At 36.5% G+C, this 17,775-nt stretch overlaps 1 protein-coding gene across 1 annotated transcript; it reads right to left on the bottom strand.

Moving 5' to 3' along the window:
• Nucleotides 1-1,186: 1,186 nt before the first annotated feature.
• flt3 (fms related receptor tyrosine kinase 3) lies at nucleotides 1,187-16,973 on the bottom strand. The gene is made up of 24 exons (XM_053610912.1): nucleotides 16,512-16,973; nucleotides 16,153-16,259; nucleotides 15,565-15,704; nucleotides 15,311-15,426; nucleotides 14,494-14,617; nucleotides 14,017-14,150; nucleotides 13,725-13,870; nucleotides 12,996-13,134; nucleotides 11,272-11,449; nucleotides 11,092-11,189; nucleotides 9,947-10,052; nucleotides 9,651-9,844; nucleotides 9,470-9,567; nucleotides 9,213-9,345; nucleotides 8,213-8,317; nucleotides 7,119-7,229; nucleotides 6,857-7,013; nucleotides 6,585-6,679; nucleotides 4,872-4,981; nucleotides 3,902-4,024; nucleotides 3,419-3,530; nucleotides 3,170-3,269; nucleotides 2,202-2,307; nucleotides 1,187-2,110 (listed from the first exon to the last, which is right to left on the bottom strand). The coding sequence occupies exons 1-24, from the start codon at nucleotides 16,564-16,566 to the stop codon at nucleotides 1,919-1,921; spliced, it is 2,979 nt and encodes a 992-aa protein (XP_053466887.1). The 5' UTR covers nucleotides 16,567-16,973; the 3' UTR covers nucleotides 1,187-1,918.
• Nucleotides 16,974-17,775: the final 802 nt, after the last annotated feature.

The following is a 17,775-nucleotide window of genomic DNA, read 5'->3' as shown; positions in this document are numbered from 1 at the left end:
TAAGTTTCTCTGGTTTTTGCGTTTGTTGAATTAGTGAAACCTTTTTCGTTATTTTCTTTCTCCCAAGTATCATGTTGTTGGGTTACTTCTTTCAGGAGATTTTTGTGTGGTGAATTTTATGTCTGGTTATTTTCTGTTCTTTTACCCACTGAACTTTGTGAATAACGTCTGTTTCTTGTTTTGGAAAAAAATTATTTTCAAGTTACAATGGCTGAATGGCATCCTAATCATGGAATCAGCCATATTTCGACCAGGCTACTATAAATGAACTCGTCCACTTGTTAAAAACCCAGAATTTTTCCTCGCTGAAGGAATAAAATCAAGTTTTGCTACGTTTTGGACTTTTTGTGTTTTTACATTTTTCTGTCCTGACTGTGAGAAAGTGTGTAACTTATGTTTCAGTTTTGTGCTTTGTTTTTGTGGCCAACTTCAGAATTCTCCCAACTTCAGATATTGGATACAAGCACACTTTTCATCACTGTTTCTTCTGTTAAAAGTGATTTTGACCCAGACAAGTTTCTCCATGGACGTACATGTGTGTGTGTGTGTGTGTGTGTGTGTGTGTGTGTGTGTGTGTGTGGACTCTCTGACCCCTATGTGTCACTTAGGAAATGTAAAAGAACATAATGTACATTAAGGGAAGAACAGGGATGTGTCTTGCTATTGTACATCACAATCGTATGCTCACAGTGCATTATGGGTATTAACTCATTCCCACAGTCCCCTTGTGTCTGAAATAACAGCCTTCCTATTCTCTATAAACATCAAAGGACTTTATTTTTGGGTATTTCGTACCTGCTAGGGTCAATCCTTTTGGACGATAAGCTATTGCAATGAATTGTGGGATTTCCTGAACACTCTATGCTTTTGTACAATGGCTAAGAAACAGGAGGGGAAAAATATCCAAGAATAGTGTGCTATATAGTGAATTGGGTTCAGTTCTGGATGTAACCTATGTAGTGCTACACTATATAGACACTTTAAACTTGATGCCTTGTTTAAAACAGTTTTTAAATGTTTAGTTGTTCTAACAAAAACACTGACTAGACATTCATTCTAGAATTTTTGGGGACAGAATTGAATGTTTTCCCTGATTTTCAGGTGTGTTAATGCTTGGGAAGCTTTAACATACCTGAAGTATAGTAAATCTCCAGTTGATGCTTCTCAACAAAAAAAGCACTCATTGAATCAATCGATTTATTGTAATGAATCAGAGCAAATTTACAAATTGTACACATTAAGTTTTATTAATAACAGATTAACACAGACTATGCCAGTGGAGAACACTAGAAAGTAAAAACTGACAGAATGATGATCCAAAACCATGAAGATATCATCAAATGCCATGAATATACCTGCATAAAAATACAAAATATTATGAATAAACAAACCGTGTTAACCAAAATGTGAACACTAAGAAATCTTTAGAAAGGATTAAGAAATAAAAACACATTGAATTTTGTAATGCTGTAAATATGGCTGGGTGATATGAGGACATAGCTATGTCAGGATGAATTATGTCACAATACCTATTACCTATATCTTGGATATTGTGATATATTTTTTAATTTATTAAAAAAATTAAATGAAATGACAAACTGAATGGAAGCATTTGAGTTGAGTTGATAACATTTTTAAACTGAAAAAGTGAATGTTATGTTTTTCTTCTTTTTAGTGTTTTTTTTTATTGATTTTTTTGATACATTTGATATAAAAAAAGTATTAAATACAATAGATGTATTTTCGTAGACATTATATAATCAACCATTTTTTTAAAGTTCAAAACTTACTGTATTGCTGCCAGTTTATGAGCGAACCTATATCATGATAAATACTGTGTATTGTAGAAATGCTTTTGAGAATCATGATATATTTTAGCCATATCAGAAACTGTACTGAGTGTAGCCTTAAGCGGTTTTTAATGGTAAGTAATTATTTGGATTTCTTCCTGTAACTGTGTGGTTGTGTGGTTGGTTTCAGTGTCGCAGGACGAATCTGTCACTGATGACTGAACTGCATCTTCTTTTAGTATTTCAGGAGGTTCTGAAGTCACTGGAGTATTTTGGTACACGGAGTCACAGTTCTTCTGCCCTTTGATATTATAGTAGAGCTGCAGGAACACATCAAACCCATCAGTGGCGTTAGGAGATAAGAAAAGTTACATTGCAAATGAGCTTTGGCTTAATTAAAGATGTAAGTACCCGTTCTTCAAAATCACTCAGCTGGAACTCCATGAAAGCCACGAGTTTGGAGAAACAGGGTCGGTCTTTGGGTTCCAGAGCCCAACAGCGGCACATCACCTTATATCTAAGGGAGAGTGTGAGAAAAGTGTGAAGGAGGTGTGGCCTGTGTGCCTGTCAGTCTCAGTGAGGAGAATTGGCATGTTTACTTAACAATCCCTGTAAGGGGGTGTGGCCTCTGTACTTATCGTGATCCCAGTGAGGAGGTGTGGCCTGTTTGTCTATCAGTCTGAGAAAGAGGCATGACTTGTTTGCCTGTCAGTCCCTGTAAGGAGGTGTGGCCTCTGTACTTTTCATCCCAGTGAGGAGCCGTGGCCTTTTGTCTGTCAGTCTGAGTAAAGAGGCGTGGCCTGTTTTCTTGACCGTTCCAGTGAGGAGGCTTGTTTGCCTGTCAGTCCCTGTAAGCAGGTGTGGCCTCTGTACTTATTAGTCCCAGGAGAAGGCTTGGCCTAATTGCCTGTCAGTCTCAGTAAGGAGTCATGAATCGTCTAGTGTTACTAGATAGCAAGATTTAGATTACTAAACCAATATCATTAGCAAACGGCTACATAATTTCTCTGCTGACTATAGCATCATGTTAGATTAGAATAGTTATCTGAAAAAGTTTAATTAAGCAAATAAAACATCAGTTGTAGTACAAAAAAATACTCAAGTATGATTTACGAGTGAATAAGAAACTACAGATCGCAGTGTATTATGTTGTCTAACTCATTTGCCATCTCATCTGCAAAAATCCCAGAAAATAAATTATTTTACTTATTATAAAAAAAAAATCAGCAGAAAAAAAGTAGTTTAACGGTGGAGCAGGTCAGCATGCACCTGAATCTATCATATTGCATCGTATTGCTCCACATCATATTCAAAAATCTAATTAGTCTTGTTTTTTTTCAGTAACTTAAGAATAAACACAGACTCAGACTCAGACTTACACAGCCTCAGAGGCATAATATGGGCGCTCCATCTGAAACCCTCTCTCGATCATGGCATAGAAGGTGTTATCTACTTTTATACCAGGATACGGAGTCACACCTGATTAAACAGGGGAGCACAAACATCAAACAGAGCAGAGTATTACGGTATCATTTACATCATCAAATTTATCCTTAAATATGTTCTGTTTATTAGCTGTAACTTCATGCATGGTTTTGTGAATGTGTGACAAATTGTGTTATGCACACCCAGAGAGAAGATCTCCCAGAGCAGGATGCCATAGGACCAGACGTCACTCTGCATGGTGTACATCCCTTTAAAAATACTCTCCGGGGCCATCCACTTCACCGGTAAACGAGCCTTTATTGAACAATGTAAAAGTGAGGATTAAGTGAAAGTGTGTGTGGTGTCAAAATCACAAATCTTCCAGTGAGTGAAAGTCACACTTCAGTGTAATTAAGGCTGCGAAATTAAAGGTGAAAAAGGTATTACAGATAAGGTTACAGATGGAAGTTGTATATTTTGTAGGAAGAGTGAGAATAATAGACAGTTCTTGCACACTTATATTGTAATAAATGAAAATCTAGTAATAAAAGTAATAGAGAAATCCCCAGAAGCTTCAAAATCAACATTTAAGAATGATAATATTCCACTTTACCCAAATGAACCCACTGTAATGTAGTGTAGTAAAGTGCCAAAACAACAAACCAGTGCCCTGTGGAACTACTTACGTTTCCTCTCACCACATAGTTAGAGTCATTTTCGATATCTCGCGCCAGACCAAAGTCACCGATCTTCACCAGCCTGCTTCGGGTCACTAAGATATTTCTGGCTGCCAGGTCTCGATGGATGCACTGGGAAAGAGATGCAGTTTTATTCACAGTACAGAAGCATAGCCAGAGGGTCCTTCGTTTTTTTCTTTTTTTCTTCTTCTTTTTTTTTGGTTTAGTTGGTTGAAATCACAACCAATGACTATAAAAGGTATTATCTTTATCATGGAGTTTTTATACACTATATAGCGATAAATATGTGGACACCTGAGCATCACACCCACGTGTGGGCTTTCCTGAAACTGTTTCCAAAAAGTCTTTGTTTTTTGTAGATTTACAATTTCCCTTCACTGGAACTACGAAGCCCAAACCTGTTCTAGCAGGACAGTGCCCCTGTGCACAAAGCCAGCTCCATAAAGACATGGTGTGTTAAGGTTGGACTGGAAGAACTCGATTGTCCTGCACAGAGCCCTGACCTCAACCCCACTGAACACCTTTGGGATGAACTGGAACACCGACTGCACCCCAGACCTCCTCACCTGACAATCAGTGCCTGACCTTGCGAATGCGCTTGTAGAATGTGTGAATGAACACAAATCCCCACAGCCAACCTCCAAAATCTAGTGGAAAGCCTTCCCAGAAGAGTGGATCTTATTATAACAGCAAAGCAGGACTAAATCTGGAGTTCAGCAAGCACATATGAGTGTAATGTTCAGGTGTCCACCAACTTATGGCCATATAGTGTAGGTTTTAGTCTGTTTGACTGATCACTTTAATTGTATGAGTCAAATCCAAACCTCAATAACTCAAACAAAGAGACCTATAATTAAGGTCACTTTAGACCTTAAGTTCTATTGTAAAAGTAAATCTTTCTTATCTATAAGTAAAAGATCCTGTTATTCAGGACGTTGTGACACAACCTGCAGCTTACGTTTTTACAGGAAAGGAACTCCATTCCCTTGGCCACTTGGTAGGAGAAGCTCAGGAGATCTTCATAGGTCAGAGTCTGAAGGTCCTCCTCATCTTCATTTTCAAATATATCTTTAAGTAGAATAATAATGATTTTTTAAAAATAAGAATACAATATCTAGAATATGACCATGATGTAATGTCTCAAAAAAAAAAAAAAAAAAAAAAAAACCAAAAAAAACCTGCCAATCCAGTTCCAAAAACAAATTGGTACAAATAATTCACACTCAGACATTGCCTCTAGACAGTACATGAAAAATAATGATGGAGTGATAAATGAAACACTGTCCATGCAACCGAATACTCGAAATACTAGACATGCAACCTAATGTCTATGTAGTGTATAGAATTTCAACACACTTACTTGTACACAGAAAAAAACTATTTGAAAATTAATTATAGAAATTTAATTTAATAATTTAATTTAATTAATAATTTAATATTTATAGAAAACACTTTTTTTTTCCTTTTCTATAAACTCTTTGGTCAACTAATCTCTAAATCTGCGTAATTTGTCCTAATAGACTAAGTTGTGTATTCGCCAAGGTTAAACATAGTTTGGTAGGTCTGATTGGACACTACAATGTCTTCGCGGAAGTGTAGGTTATCAGATTTTTCTTTACGCTAACGCTCGAGTGTTAGAAGTAAAAAAACAAACACTTTAGGGTGTGCTATTATAGGAAAGCAATCAGCGGCGTAGTGGTGTGATGCAGCCTGACACAAAGCAGTGTTACTGTTAATTATTTTCCCATAACAGTGTTATTATCCTCTTTATAGTACAGCAATGTACTATAAATTTTTATCCATTTATAGTTACATATAATATTGTGGAACTCATGTTGCAGCAGTTATAAACAGTCGTTCCCTCACAAACCTCTCTTTTTTTCCCTCTCTCATGAAGTTAATAATACAAATAACCGCAGCTTGTCATGCTAGTGATAAAGAATAAAAATTTGAAGAAAAACTTTAGGACTGTTACAAAGTGCTGATACTGGAGACTCCTTCCTTAAAATGTAAATAGACATCTCCTTGCAGAAAGCTTAATCATATAAACAGTTATATATTTTCTTGGCAAAATAACAACACGTTTTTGATCTGTTTATAAGCCTTCGATTATATGGAGTGTCCACTATACCTGTTCCTGTGAATGAGCTGTTACTATAGAAACGATAATGTATTCATGTAACTCGGTGATTTGCAGCCGGTACTCCTATCAGAGCTGCTGTTTTATAAAATTAACCAACACTTTCTTTTCTGACCAATCAGATTGAGAATTCAACAGCGCTGTGGTAAAAGGTTGGATTAAAAAACTGCATAAGAACTTGTATTTGTAATGGCTCTAGATAAATGGTCAATTCACATTATTGCAAAATGAAGCTTGAATATAGTCCACTATAAGTGAGATTGGATTGAACAGGTTTTCAGTTCTTTTCTCAGTTCAGGGAAACAGGCTGTAATTGTTTTTGTCTGTGGTCATTACATGCGTTACGGATGCGATTGAAAGATAAAGCATCATTCAAGGCTGTAAAGATAAAATGTTCAAAAAATGAGAAGGATATTATCTGGTGTGGGATTGGCACCTAAAGCAGTTATAATGATACAGGTTGTCCATGAATTCACAATTTAGAGCTCCAACGAGTAGATTCGGTGCCAAAAGGAGGGTAAGCTACATTACCCTCATTAATGTCCGTGGAGCTGAGCAGCGCCTCCTGTTCCTTGTTCACCGGCGCCATGGGCACGTACGGGTTATCACCAGACTGAACAAAGTCACTGCAGACACAGACACACACGCACACACACACACACACACACACACACACACACAAAGATGAGACCATGATCTGTAACACAAGAACTACCATATACCGTAAATTCAGTTACATTTCCTCAAATAAACATGTATCACTGACTCCTACGCTTCTTTATTCAAAAGGTCACCAGCAAAACCTGGAGTTTCTCTTCCGCTGGTAGCTGTTGTACAGGCTGCTGAATCTGTCTTTGTTGAAAGCGTCTGTTAAGGACTTGTAGAAATGCTCTCTGTTGTTCTTCAGATAATTCAGCAGGTCTCCATAATGGCAGAATTGAAAGATCAGATAAATGGGACCTGTCAATCAAATGCCCTTGTTGTCATTCCTATTTGATTTAAGTTTATAGTACATAAAGGTCATGACATGACAGGGGCATTTATTTATTGTGTGGTTTTCTGTACCTGTGCCAGTGCAGGCTCCCAGCAGGTTCACGATGTTGATGTGATGTCCAATATAAGTTAACATCTTCAGTTCGGACATCAAGGCTTCTTTCTCCACTGTTTGGTGCTTCTCTACACAAAACACACCAACATATTAAAAAGAAAGAGTTCAATTCTTTGCATCCATTTTCTTTCTTTATTCAGACAAATATTTTTTTTTAAAGAGACTTGAGGGATATCTAACACACTCAAGAGAGACCAGTGTGTATTATTTCTTTGACAATATGGAAACAAAGCATTATTTTGATTATTATTATTATTATTATTACTGTTGTTGTTGTTGAATAAACAATAACAATACACCCTTCAAAAAAAGAATTCTTCAATTTGTTCCTTTGTGTGTTCCTCTTACCGTTCTAAGTAGAACTCGACAAGAGACACTTTTGGAAAAGTAGAACTCTTTTAGAAAGCTAGACTCGTTAACCTAGTTGGCACGATACTTTGAGTATCAGCTATTTCGATACCTGTCCGACATTTTGTATTTTAAAAACTACTAAGCTAAGCTAAACTACTTTTTTAAAAACTAAAACACTTAAAATACTAACAAGAATACATCCAATATAATAATAAAATAAAAATCTATTTTTTGTTTAAAAATTTTTTAAAAATCCTAATTTTTTTTACAAATTTGTACAATTTTTTTCTGTTTGTACAGGATCGGATCAAATTTAGTGTAGCCTTTTTCTAGGATGCCAATCCACCCTTTTTGTCTGGTATCAGTGCCATCTCTGCTTGATAACCATCCAAAGAACACTTGAGGAACAAAAATGTTGAATCTTCTAGACCTGACCTAGTCTTTGACCAGTAGTCTAGAATATGTATCAGGTTCATCATCTTTATCTATTATATCATTTAGTTTTTATGTATGTCCTGGCATGTTCGCATTTCTTTACCACCAATGTTACCAATGTTTGAAATGGTCCAAATCTAATGACTGACAGTAGCAACAAAGATCTGATTTTATTATTTGTAGTAAGTTTCTTACAATAAATCTGCCTGGAACACTACAGTAATGCAAGCCTGATAAAGGAAATGCCCAGAGACACACGACTCACCTTTTAGCATTTTCACTGCCACTTGCATGGAAACTCCAGGCTTGCTGATCCCATATGCTGTAGCCTGTACAACCATGCCAAATGCTCCAGAGCCCAGCTCTTTCCCTGAGGAAAGCAAATCATTCAGCCTTACTACACAGGTACTTCATTAGCACAAAAACATATCATATCATTCTTAAAGGAATACTTCATTATACAACCTAACCTCTACAGCGTATGTGTAAATGACTATAGACAAAAAAGTGCATGCACTGAGAAATGAATAGAAAACCTGTTTACTCCAAATTCAAAATTCAAGGGCATTTCATCAATATCCTGTAAAATGATTTCATGAATCAATCCATCAATGTGAGTCATAAATCTTTAAATCTGTAGAATTCTTACTTTTAAAAATGGGAATCCTTTTTTTTTTTTTTTTTTTTTCCAGAGGGAAGAGTTTATGGTTATGCCAAAATGACTAGTGGACACTCGACTTAATGATTGATGTGGTGAAATTTTCTGTAACAATAGGTTTAACATTTATGGAAGGAGTCTCCAGTGTCAGTGCTTTGTAACAGCCAGAGGTAAAGTTGTAACTTTCTGTCTCATCTTCAGGACAGACGAGTTGCTTGTTGAAAAAAGTATGTAGTGTAATTTTTTAATAAATAAAAAAAACTTTTAGTGTTGGGAAATTGCTGTGGTATGGTAAGAGGAATAAAACACTTTAGGACATGCTGTTGTATGAAAATAATGAGCTTGGGGTGTTAACATTAACTCTGCTTCATCACAGCACCCCACTGTTGATTATTTTCCTGTGACCGCATGACCCCAAGTGTTTTAGTCCTTGCATATTACTTATAGATCGAGCACAACAATTGCCCATAGTACTTGTATTAAAAGTGAGTTAGGAGTAAATGTTTTCGGCTCATTTTGTGTTGAACAACTTGATTGTGGTAGAGATGCAGAGAGATTAGGTTGAAAACCCTGAAATTTTCCTTTAACGTCATTCAAAATCCTGTACCCAGTTCCAGATTTTCACGAGGAAACTCCAATTTCTGGTTATATTTAAAATCTTTGAAGTCGATGTAGATGTAGTCGTTATCAGAGGGTCCCACCATCTGAATCATCTGGATCTGTGTCTTATAACCAGGCTTCTGTTGGGATTTTAAAGACAGAAGAGTCTTGTATAGGGTGACGTTTACTTATACAGTAGGTCATTAAGAGTTTCTTGATTATGTAGGATATACAGTATGTGGGAGTGAGGAAGAGGAGCATTACTTTTTTGCGGATGAAATGAAACAGGAGGACGCTGACCAGCATGAGGGCAAAGACAAGCAGGCTGCATATCACCACCAGGAATAAAGAGTTTGCTGAAGCTGAAACACAGAATAAAAGGAATAAATCTGCCTGCACTGAAATCTAATCTAAAGGTGTGTGTAGATGTGCAGCAAAAACGTACCTATTTTCACAAGGATTTGCTCACTGCAGTATGAAACTGTATTATTATTATTATTATTGCAGCATTTCACAAAGTGATCATTCACATCGCTCAAAGGCCGAGAGACGACGACGTTCTTCTGGCAGAACTGCTCGGAGTCGGAGTACTCTGGAGTATCAGCATACGTCTGTTTCCACACTGAAGGGTCCCTAAAGCTTAGATGAGATGAGATACAGTAATTAGTAATAATGGTTTAATGCTTAAAACATAGACCACCGGATTACCTCTGAAACGCCTGTATTAAAGCAGTGACTCACTCAGCGTTTGATGGACAGGTCATCCAGGAAACGTTTACAGGAAGGACACTTTTAGTCATACATATGACTTGGGCCAGGTCTTGGAGTAGCAGAAACTTAGGAGTATCTGTAAAAGGATGTATATTATTTACAGAAGAATTCTGTATACATATTAGTCACTTGAAACTGTGAAACATTTTTAATCAAATATATATAAAATATAATAATATTATACGATATACTAAAATACTATATGTTTAATACTTTTATGCATAAATTGAACATTTTTGTGATTATTAAGATTGGCACCAAACTTAATCTAACACCAATGATAAACGATTAAAAAAATCCTAGATATGGTGACATTTTCTGTAAGTTTCCTGGTCACATGACAAGCTGCATTTTTTCCCATCTTAACGTGAAAAGATTAAAAGCGAAAACGACTGTTTATAGCTGCTATAACATAAGTGATAACAAATCTAAGCGGATGTAAAGTGATGTGACGTTGCTGTGATATGAGAGGAATAAAATACTTTGTGATTTGCTGTTATAGGAAACTAACAGAAACAGTATTTCTGCTTCATCACACATCTCAGTTGTTGATTCATTTCCTATAACAGCATGACATGGAGTGTTTTATAATTCAATTCAATTTAATTCAGCAGTGTTTTATTGACATGAATTTTATGAATCACGTTGTTGCCAAAGAAAATGGTGCAGGCAGATTAAAATAAAAGTTACACATTTACATAGGATACACATACGCGTATCCTAACATTACGATAATAAACAAAATCATAACAAACAGCACCAGAAACAACAGGTAAGTATCTGAATATTATGCATAGCTGATATTCAGGGGGTGTTTGACAGTCAGTGTTTCGCAGTGCGTCCCTCTCCTTGAGAAATTTTATATTTCTCATCTGCTGTTAATTTGCAGAAATGTGGTATTTTCCCCCATGATGTCTTCGTCCAGCTGCTCAAAAACCTTTGATTGGCAGTTTTTTTTATCTAATTACTTTTAACTCTTGAAATAACAAAGCCAGAGCTTATAGATTTTGAAACGTAAAAAAAAAAATAATCTAAATGAGCAGGATATCCCTGAAGCCCTCTAAAAAATGCAGATATTTTCAAATCTTGCTGCTTTAACACCTTAAACGACTCACCTGTCACACAGAGGGACATGCTTTCCGTGACAACTTTTCTACCAGCCCTCAGTTGGATCTGATATTGACCTGGTTCTGGGTTACACAACGTAAACGTGCTACACGGAAAGAACAGAAATGTGAGATAATAAACTGTACATTAAATACACCTAGATTTAATGGACCACACGAAGGGCATACCTTTTACCCCAGAGGTACTGAGCTGTATCGCACTGCACGATGGTGCCTCTTGGGGTGATCCAGTGACACTGCGCTTTTGGGTGAGACAGCACCTCAGTGTGGAAGCAGAAATTTGCCTTGTCTTTGTCTTGGATTGTGACGTGTTTGTTCAGCTTCAGTATCTCAAGCAAGTCATTTTCTACGGAGAGAAAATGAGCATCAGATCCATCAGTGTTCAGACCTTTTGACATGTTTAATCACCATCAGACTCACTCATAAAAATACATTTAGTGCCATTGCAGACCAACAGCCAATCCATAGTTTAAAATTTATAGTCAAGCGCAAAAGTTTGCACACCCTTAGGACAAAATGAAGACCGAAATGAAATGAAATTCAAACATGTCGTTTTGTTTGTTGGGTTTTGTTTCTTCATGGGGAAAGCCTTCAGTTTGGACAACTTTTGTTTGTATGTTTGTAGCTAACATGAATTTAAATCCATCCATCCATCTTCTATACCACTTATCCTTCTTCAGGGTCACGGGGGAACCTGGAGCCTATCCCAGGGAGCATCGGGCACAAGACGGGGTACACCCTGGACAGGGTGCCAATCCATCGCAGGGCACAATCACATACACATACACATTCACACACCCATTCATACACTATGGACACTTTGGACATGCCAATCAGCCTACCATGCATGTCTTTGGACTGGGGGAGGAAACCGGAGTACCCGGAGTAAACCCCCGCAGCACGGGGAGAACATGCAAACTCCGCACACACAGGGCAGTGGTGGGAATCGAACCCCCGACCCTGGAGGTGTGAGGCGAACGTGCTAATCACTAAGCCACCATGCGCCCTACGAATTAAAATTTTCGTCTTTTTTTTTGTCTTATTAACTTCAAGAGAGAAAAAAATGAGAGACTGGTGCAACTATAACCTATGCATAATAGGAACTACATTATATCACAGAACATTAAATGTAAATATAAATGGATAAATCATATGTCTCATTTTGAACAAATACAAAAATATAACCATTGGCTAAGTTTAAATTGTGACGTCTTTGTTAAGCTTCAATATCTGAAGAAAGTCACTTTCTACAGAGAGAGAATGAGCATCAGAGTACGCACATTAATGCTTTTCGACATGTTCTTGATCATTTTTGACCTGTTTAATCACCATACAATCATGTTATAACAGATCATCATAAATGACTCATAATTGAAGTTGTAGTCAAGTTTGCACACCCCAGTTTATTGAGTGATGTATCTTCATTATTACAAGTCACAAAAATGATCAGTGTTATGATGTAAAATTTGTGGAAAAAAAATCCAAAATGATTTCAGGTCAAAGATTTCACTAATAATTTCCAATATTTTGTTTACAAAAATTTGTTTCGTCCAAAATGTACCATTATAACTGCCTCTAATCCTCTAAAGAACGTTGCTTCCTCTTATTTGTAATATTCACCCATATTGGGTTCTTAAATATATGTCATACACTTTCCTTTTCCTGTTCAGATAAGGTTTAGAGACCAAGAAGGTCATGGTTAAAAGTTTTTCTCTACTTTTTTCCATATACTTTGATTAGAAAAAATGCTTACAACCTCATTTCATTTCATTTGCATTTTCACTCTTTATACCATAAAAAAATATACAAGTTGCAAACTCTTGCGCTCAACTGTATCTATAGAAAGTTCTTTTTTTTATATATTTTATTGAAGAAAATACTCTTTTTCTTACCAAGGACCTGAACCTTTATGGCTTTTGCTTGCCCGTGACTGCTCGTGCAACGATACTCTCCACTATCTTTCTCATTAACCGAGGCAATGGAATAATACTCTATATTTCTGCTATAATAAGATGAAGATACTCCTTTGAGCTATGTCATGCCAAAGAAAAACAGAAACAGGAATATCAGACACATACAAAAACACACAGTGGCTGGCATAAGTATTCACCCGCTTGACTTTCTCAACATTTTGTAGTGTTGCACTCTGGAACTGAGGGAAATGAATACCCTAAATTAATTCCCATTAGAAGTGACATCATAAATTGAATGAGTTCAATTAAAGTGTCATGTGACCTCAATATAAATACACTTGTTTCTGGAAGAACCCAGAGTTTGTTAGTGAACAGGCCTAAACAAACAGAATCTTTAAGACTCATGAAGGAGCTATAAAAACATGTCCAGGACAAAGTTGTGGAAAAGTATCAATCACGGTTTGGATAAAAAATATCCCACAGAGTCACATTAAATCCATTGTTAAAAAACGGACAGAATATGGTACAACCACGACTAAAGGAGGCCGTCTCCCAAAAGTCAGTGACCTTGTAAAACCGAGTTTAGTCCTCCATCCACATTGTGTCCAAGTGTTGATGAGTTCAAGAGGGGTGAATACTTATTGTATGTAAGGCACTGTAGCTATAATCTCATTTTCATACATTTACATTGTCCAGCGTTCACAGTACCTCTGTCTGGTTGTTGAAGTACCACTTCAAGTAAAATTTTTTGTTTTTGTCATCTGGCTGCATTTTGTTACATTGGAGCGAGAGAGACTGGCCAGGACGCAGCAGAATCTGAGGAGCCTCACTATTCAGCATGGCACTGTCAAGGTCTAAAACAAAAAGGAAATAAACTTGTATCCTGACTGCTTTATTACGATGAAAAAAATCAGTGGTGCAATTTCCAACACTAATGACCATCCACCATTTCTCTTTTTTATTGATTTATTTATTTTTATTTACAGAATCATGATCTTACCATAAAGATAAATGTAGGAGCATTCCTCTCCGTGTGAGTTTGTAGCACAGCACTTTATATTTGAGCTATGATAGTTAAAACTGCTCAGTTTGCTCTTGGTCACTTCGTTTTCTGTGTTTTTTATCTCCTCTGGACTTTACCATGCAACAGACATAACAAGACACAATATAACTAGTAAATGTTAACATAAAAAGCACATTGTATGTATGATTCTTCTATTGTAGGGTATGTGTTCACAATTCATCATGGACTTTATAATGAATTCTCTCTAATATGGGTACTTTAAATACTTTAAATATGTTTACTTTATTTCAAGAGGCACTTTTTCTGTCACTAAACCACATAATAACTGAACTGAACATTTGTCTTGCTGCTGTAGCACTACAAGCAACATTTCATAGTGTTACAGGCAAATTTTAGTTAAAACATTCTCAAAGCTGTCTGTGGATTGTTATCAAGATTAGGTTTTAAACTTACCTAATACGTTTTTCATTTTCATACCACATGATTGTTGGTATGGGATTTCCCTCAGAAGCACATAGAAAATATACACTGTAATCTTCACCATTATTGACCGTGAGCTGTGGTACCGATGGTCTCTCTAGAAAGTACAAAAAAAAAAATTGCATATGACGAAAATGCATTGAGGGAAGAGCGGATTTTTTTTCAGTGACGCAATGCTAAAAATGCTACATTAGTACAGTGTTGTGCAAAAGTTTAGGTACCCTTATTTTTAATATATAGACTTTGTTTTGGAAAATGAAAATGGCAAATTTCCAAATATAAATTTTTCCAATCAAAACAAAGATGTTTTTCTGTTATTAAAGAAAGTAACATGTTAAAGTAAATAAAAGACCATGTTTCAAATAAAAAAAACTTAATTACTTCATACCTATACAGCCCAATCGATCATTAAACAAAAATAACAAAGACTTAAACGCTGATATTTGTTTGTTGACTAACAGCAAAATATTTAAAAACCTTTACTTTTTTTTTATTTTAGAATGGGATTAAAATGTATTTATTTTACTGTATACTATATTTCTAGATGTTTAAAAACTTTTCTCTTTAATATTTTAACACATTTATTTGTTTACTTATTTTTTAAGTATTATTGACTGTATACTGATGTCTTGATATTAAAAGAAACCTTTCCTATTATGATTGTAAATATTTATTTATTTATTTACAGCATCTTCCTGCTACAGATTTTTCCACATTTGCACAACACTCACTATTGAAATCTATATGTATACATTATATTATATAATAATGAATATATCACTGCACTCACTTTCTGATTGAATGCGGACTGAGATGTTGGCAGCTTTGCTGTCGCCACAGAACACGGTGTATATGCCATCCATGCCTCTTTCGAAAGACTCGTACAAGAGCAAATTGGACATCCCTCTATGGACAGGACATGATAGCGGACACCACGAGGTCATGCAACATGAAGTATGAAGAACTACAATAATAAAATTTTGGTGTAGCCCAGATTCCAGAGATGCATTAGAGTTTAATTAGGTCAATCCTTCTTACACACACCTTTGTTCCCAGAAGCATCGTGTGGAATTTTCTAAACTGTCTGATCTTAAATGAATTTCAACCATCTGTCCAGCTACAACCTCCAGCAGAGTTGTCTGAGAACCTTGAAGATACACTTCATTCAATTTACACCTCATGATCTGCAATGAGATAATATACAGCATATCAGTACAGAATAATCTACACAACATTCAATCTTATCTATAAATGCCATGGAGAACTGAAGAAGGTATTGTAATTTTAAGACAGCTGTGGTAACTTCCACACTTCTGCATTTTACGGATAAAATGTCAGTTCTCCTTTTATCCTCAACCCTCAGATACTATCATTTACAAAATTTGTAAATGTATGATCTTTCAAAATAGACCAAACTTTCCACCTTTAGTTTAATGTTACTGCTTCTTCTCTGTTTTGTCTCGTTTTTGTCCCTCAGCCTTTCGCTTTGTTGTGTCCAAACACCCAGCTATGTCTACATATGACTAACTGTCTAATTAAGGTCACATAAATTTTCACAAACGCTAAAGAGCCCGGATCATGATATCTGTAAATATCACAAAGAAAACGTGAGTATTTTTTTTTTTTTTTTACAGTTTTCTCAGAGACACAAGGTAGGAGATGCCAGTGCCCATCTCGCATGTCCATCTGCTGCAACGTCTCACTGCACACGAATGCACTGAACTCCAACAGAAGAAACACTATGACAAAACAAAAGTTTAAGATCTCAATTTTATGTCAATTATACAATAAAATTCAAGAATAACCAATATTCATTCTTTAATTAATATTCAATAATCTGTCATACTACTACGCCTACTACGAACACTACTAATAAGAAGAAAATGATCATTAAACATCATGAAGATTAAGAAATTAATCAGTGACACATGCCTAGTAATTATGCTTATTTTAAAAAAAATAAAAAGTACTTTTAGTTTTAGGCTACTTACCCATCAAAAGCGTGTCTTGCCGTAACTGCAGCATTGTTTGAGCACATAACAGCATTAACAGGCAGCAACTCAACCACAACAGGCAGCAACTTTGTCTGTACAGAAAAGAGACACCCAAAGACTTTCAGTGAAATATGACGTCAACTAATATGACAGCCTAGTTGTGTCCCCCCCTCTCTCTCACACACATACTTTCTCTTACTCTCTTTATGTTCCTATCTTTCACTATGAGTCTCTTTCTAACTCTTTCTCTATCTATATCATTGTCTGTCTCTCTCACTCTTTCTTTCTGTCCCTCTCTTCCACCCGCTCATCACCCTCTCACTCTCTTTCTGCCCCTTCCTTTCCCGCTCTCTCTCTCTCTCGCTCTCCGTATGTGTTTGTGTATGGCTTCCTTAGATACCAGAGGAATCATAACCATTTACAGAACTTTGCCTTTGATTAATTTTTAATTCATGCTTTATGTACCTTCCTCTACACCTGCTGTTTTGAATTAGATGTCTAAAATATTAGTTAATATGAATAATTTAGCAGGGTTTTTTTTTTTACCTACTCTCTATCCAAATATTTTCACCCATTTCCCTGTACTAAAGAAAAACATTTTACTCCACAGTCACTCATAATGGAAGTCTAAGGGCAGTTGTTGGGGCACTGATAAACAATTAGACATAATGAATAGATTACATAAACTGTAAATCTTTATAATTTCTCCATTCACAGATGAAAGTACATTTTTACGGGGAGGAATTTAGTGTTATGCCAATGGTACCGGTGTAGCCAGGATAGTGATGGGGCGTGGACACCAAAACACTTTCAGGTGAGTGTAATAAACCAGATTTTTTTTTGTTTGTTTTACAATATTGCTCTAGTGATATGGCACAGTCCCGCCGGGGCCATGTGTGTGCGGAGTTTGCATGTTCTCCCCGTGCTGCGGGGGTTTCCTCCGGGTACTCCGGTTTCCTCCCACAGTCCAAACACATGCATGGTAGGCTGACTGGCGTGTCTAAAGTGTCTGTAGTGTATGAATGGGTGTGTGAGTGTGTATGTGATTGTGCCCTGCGATGGACTGGCACCCTGTCCAGGGTGTACCCCGCCTTGTGCCTGATGCTCCCTGGGATAGGCTCCAGGTTCCCCGTGACCCCGAAAAGGAGTAAGCGGTAGAAGATGCATGGATGGATGGATGGATGATATGGCACAATGGTGTAGCTCCAGAATCCCTGGTTCAATCCTGAGCTCATGGTCATGGTCTGTGTGGAGTTTCACA

The sequence above is a fragment of the Ictalurus furcatus genome, chromosome 23, assembly GCF_023375685.1.
Source record: "Ictalurus furcatus strain D&B chromosome 23, Billie_1.0, whole genome shotgun sequence".
Taxonomy (NCBI): domain Eukaryota; kingdom Metazoa; phylum Chordata; class Actinopteri; order Siluriformes; family Ictaluridae; genus Ictalurus; species Ictalurus furcatus.
This window is presented reverse-complemented; position numbering and strand designations above follow the sequence as displayed.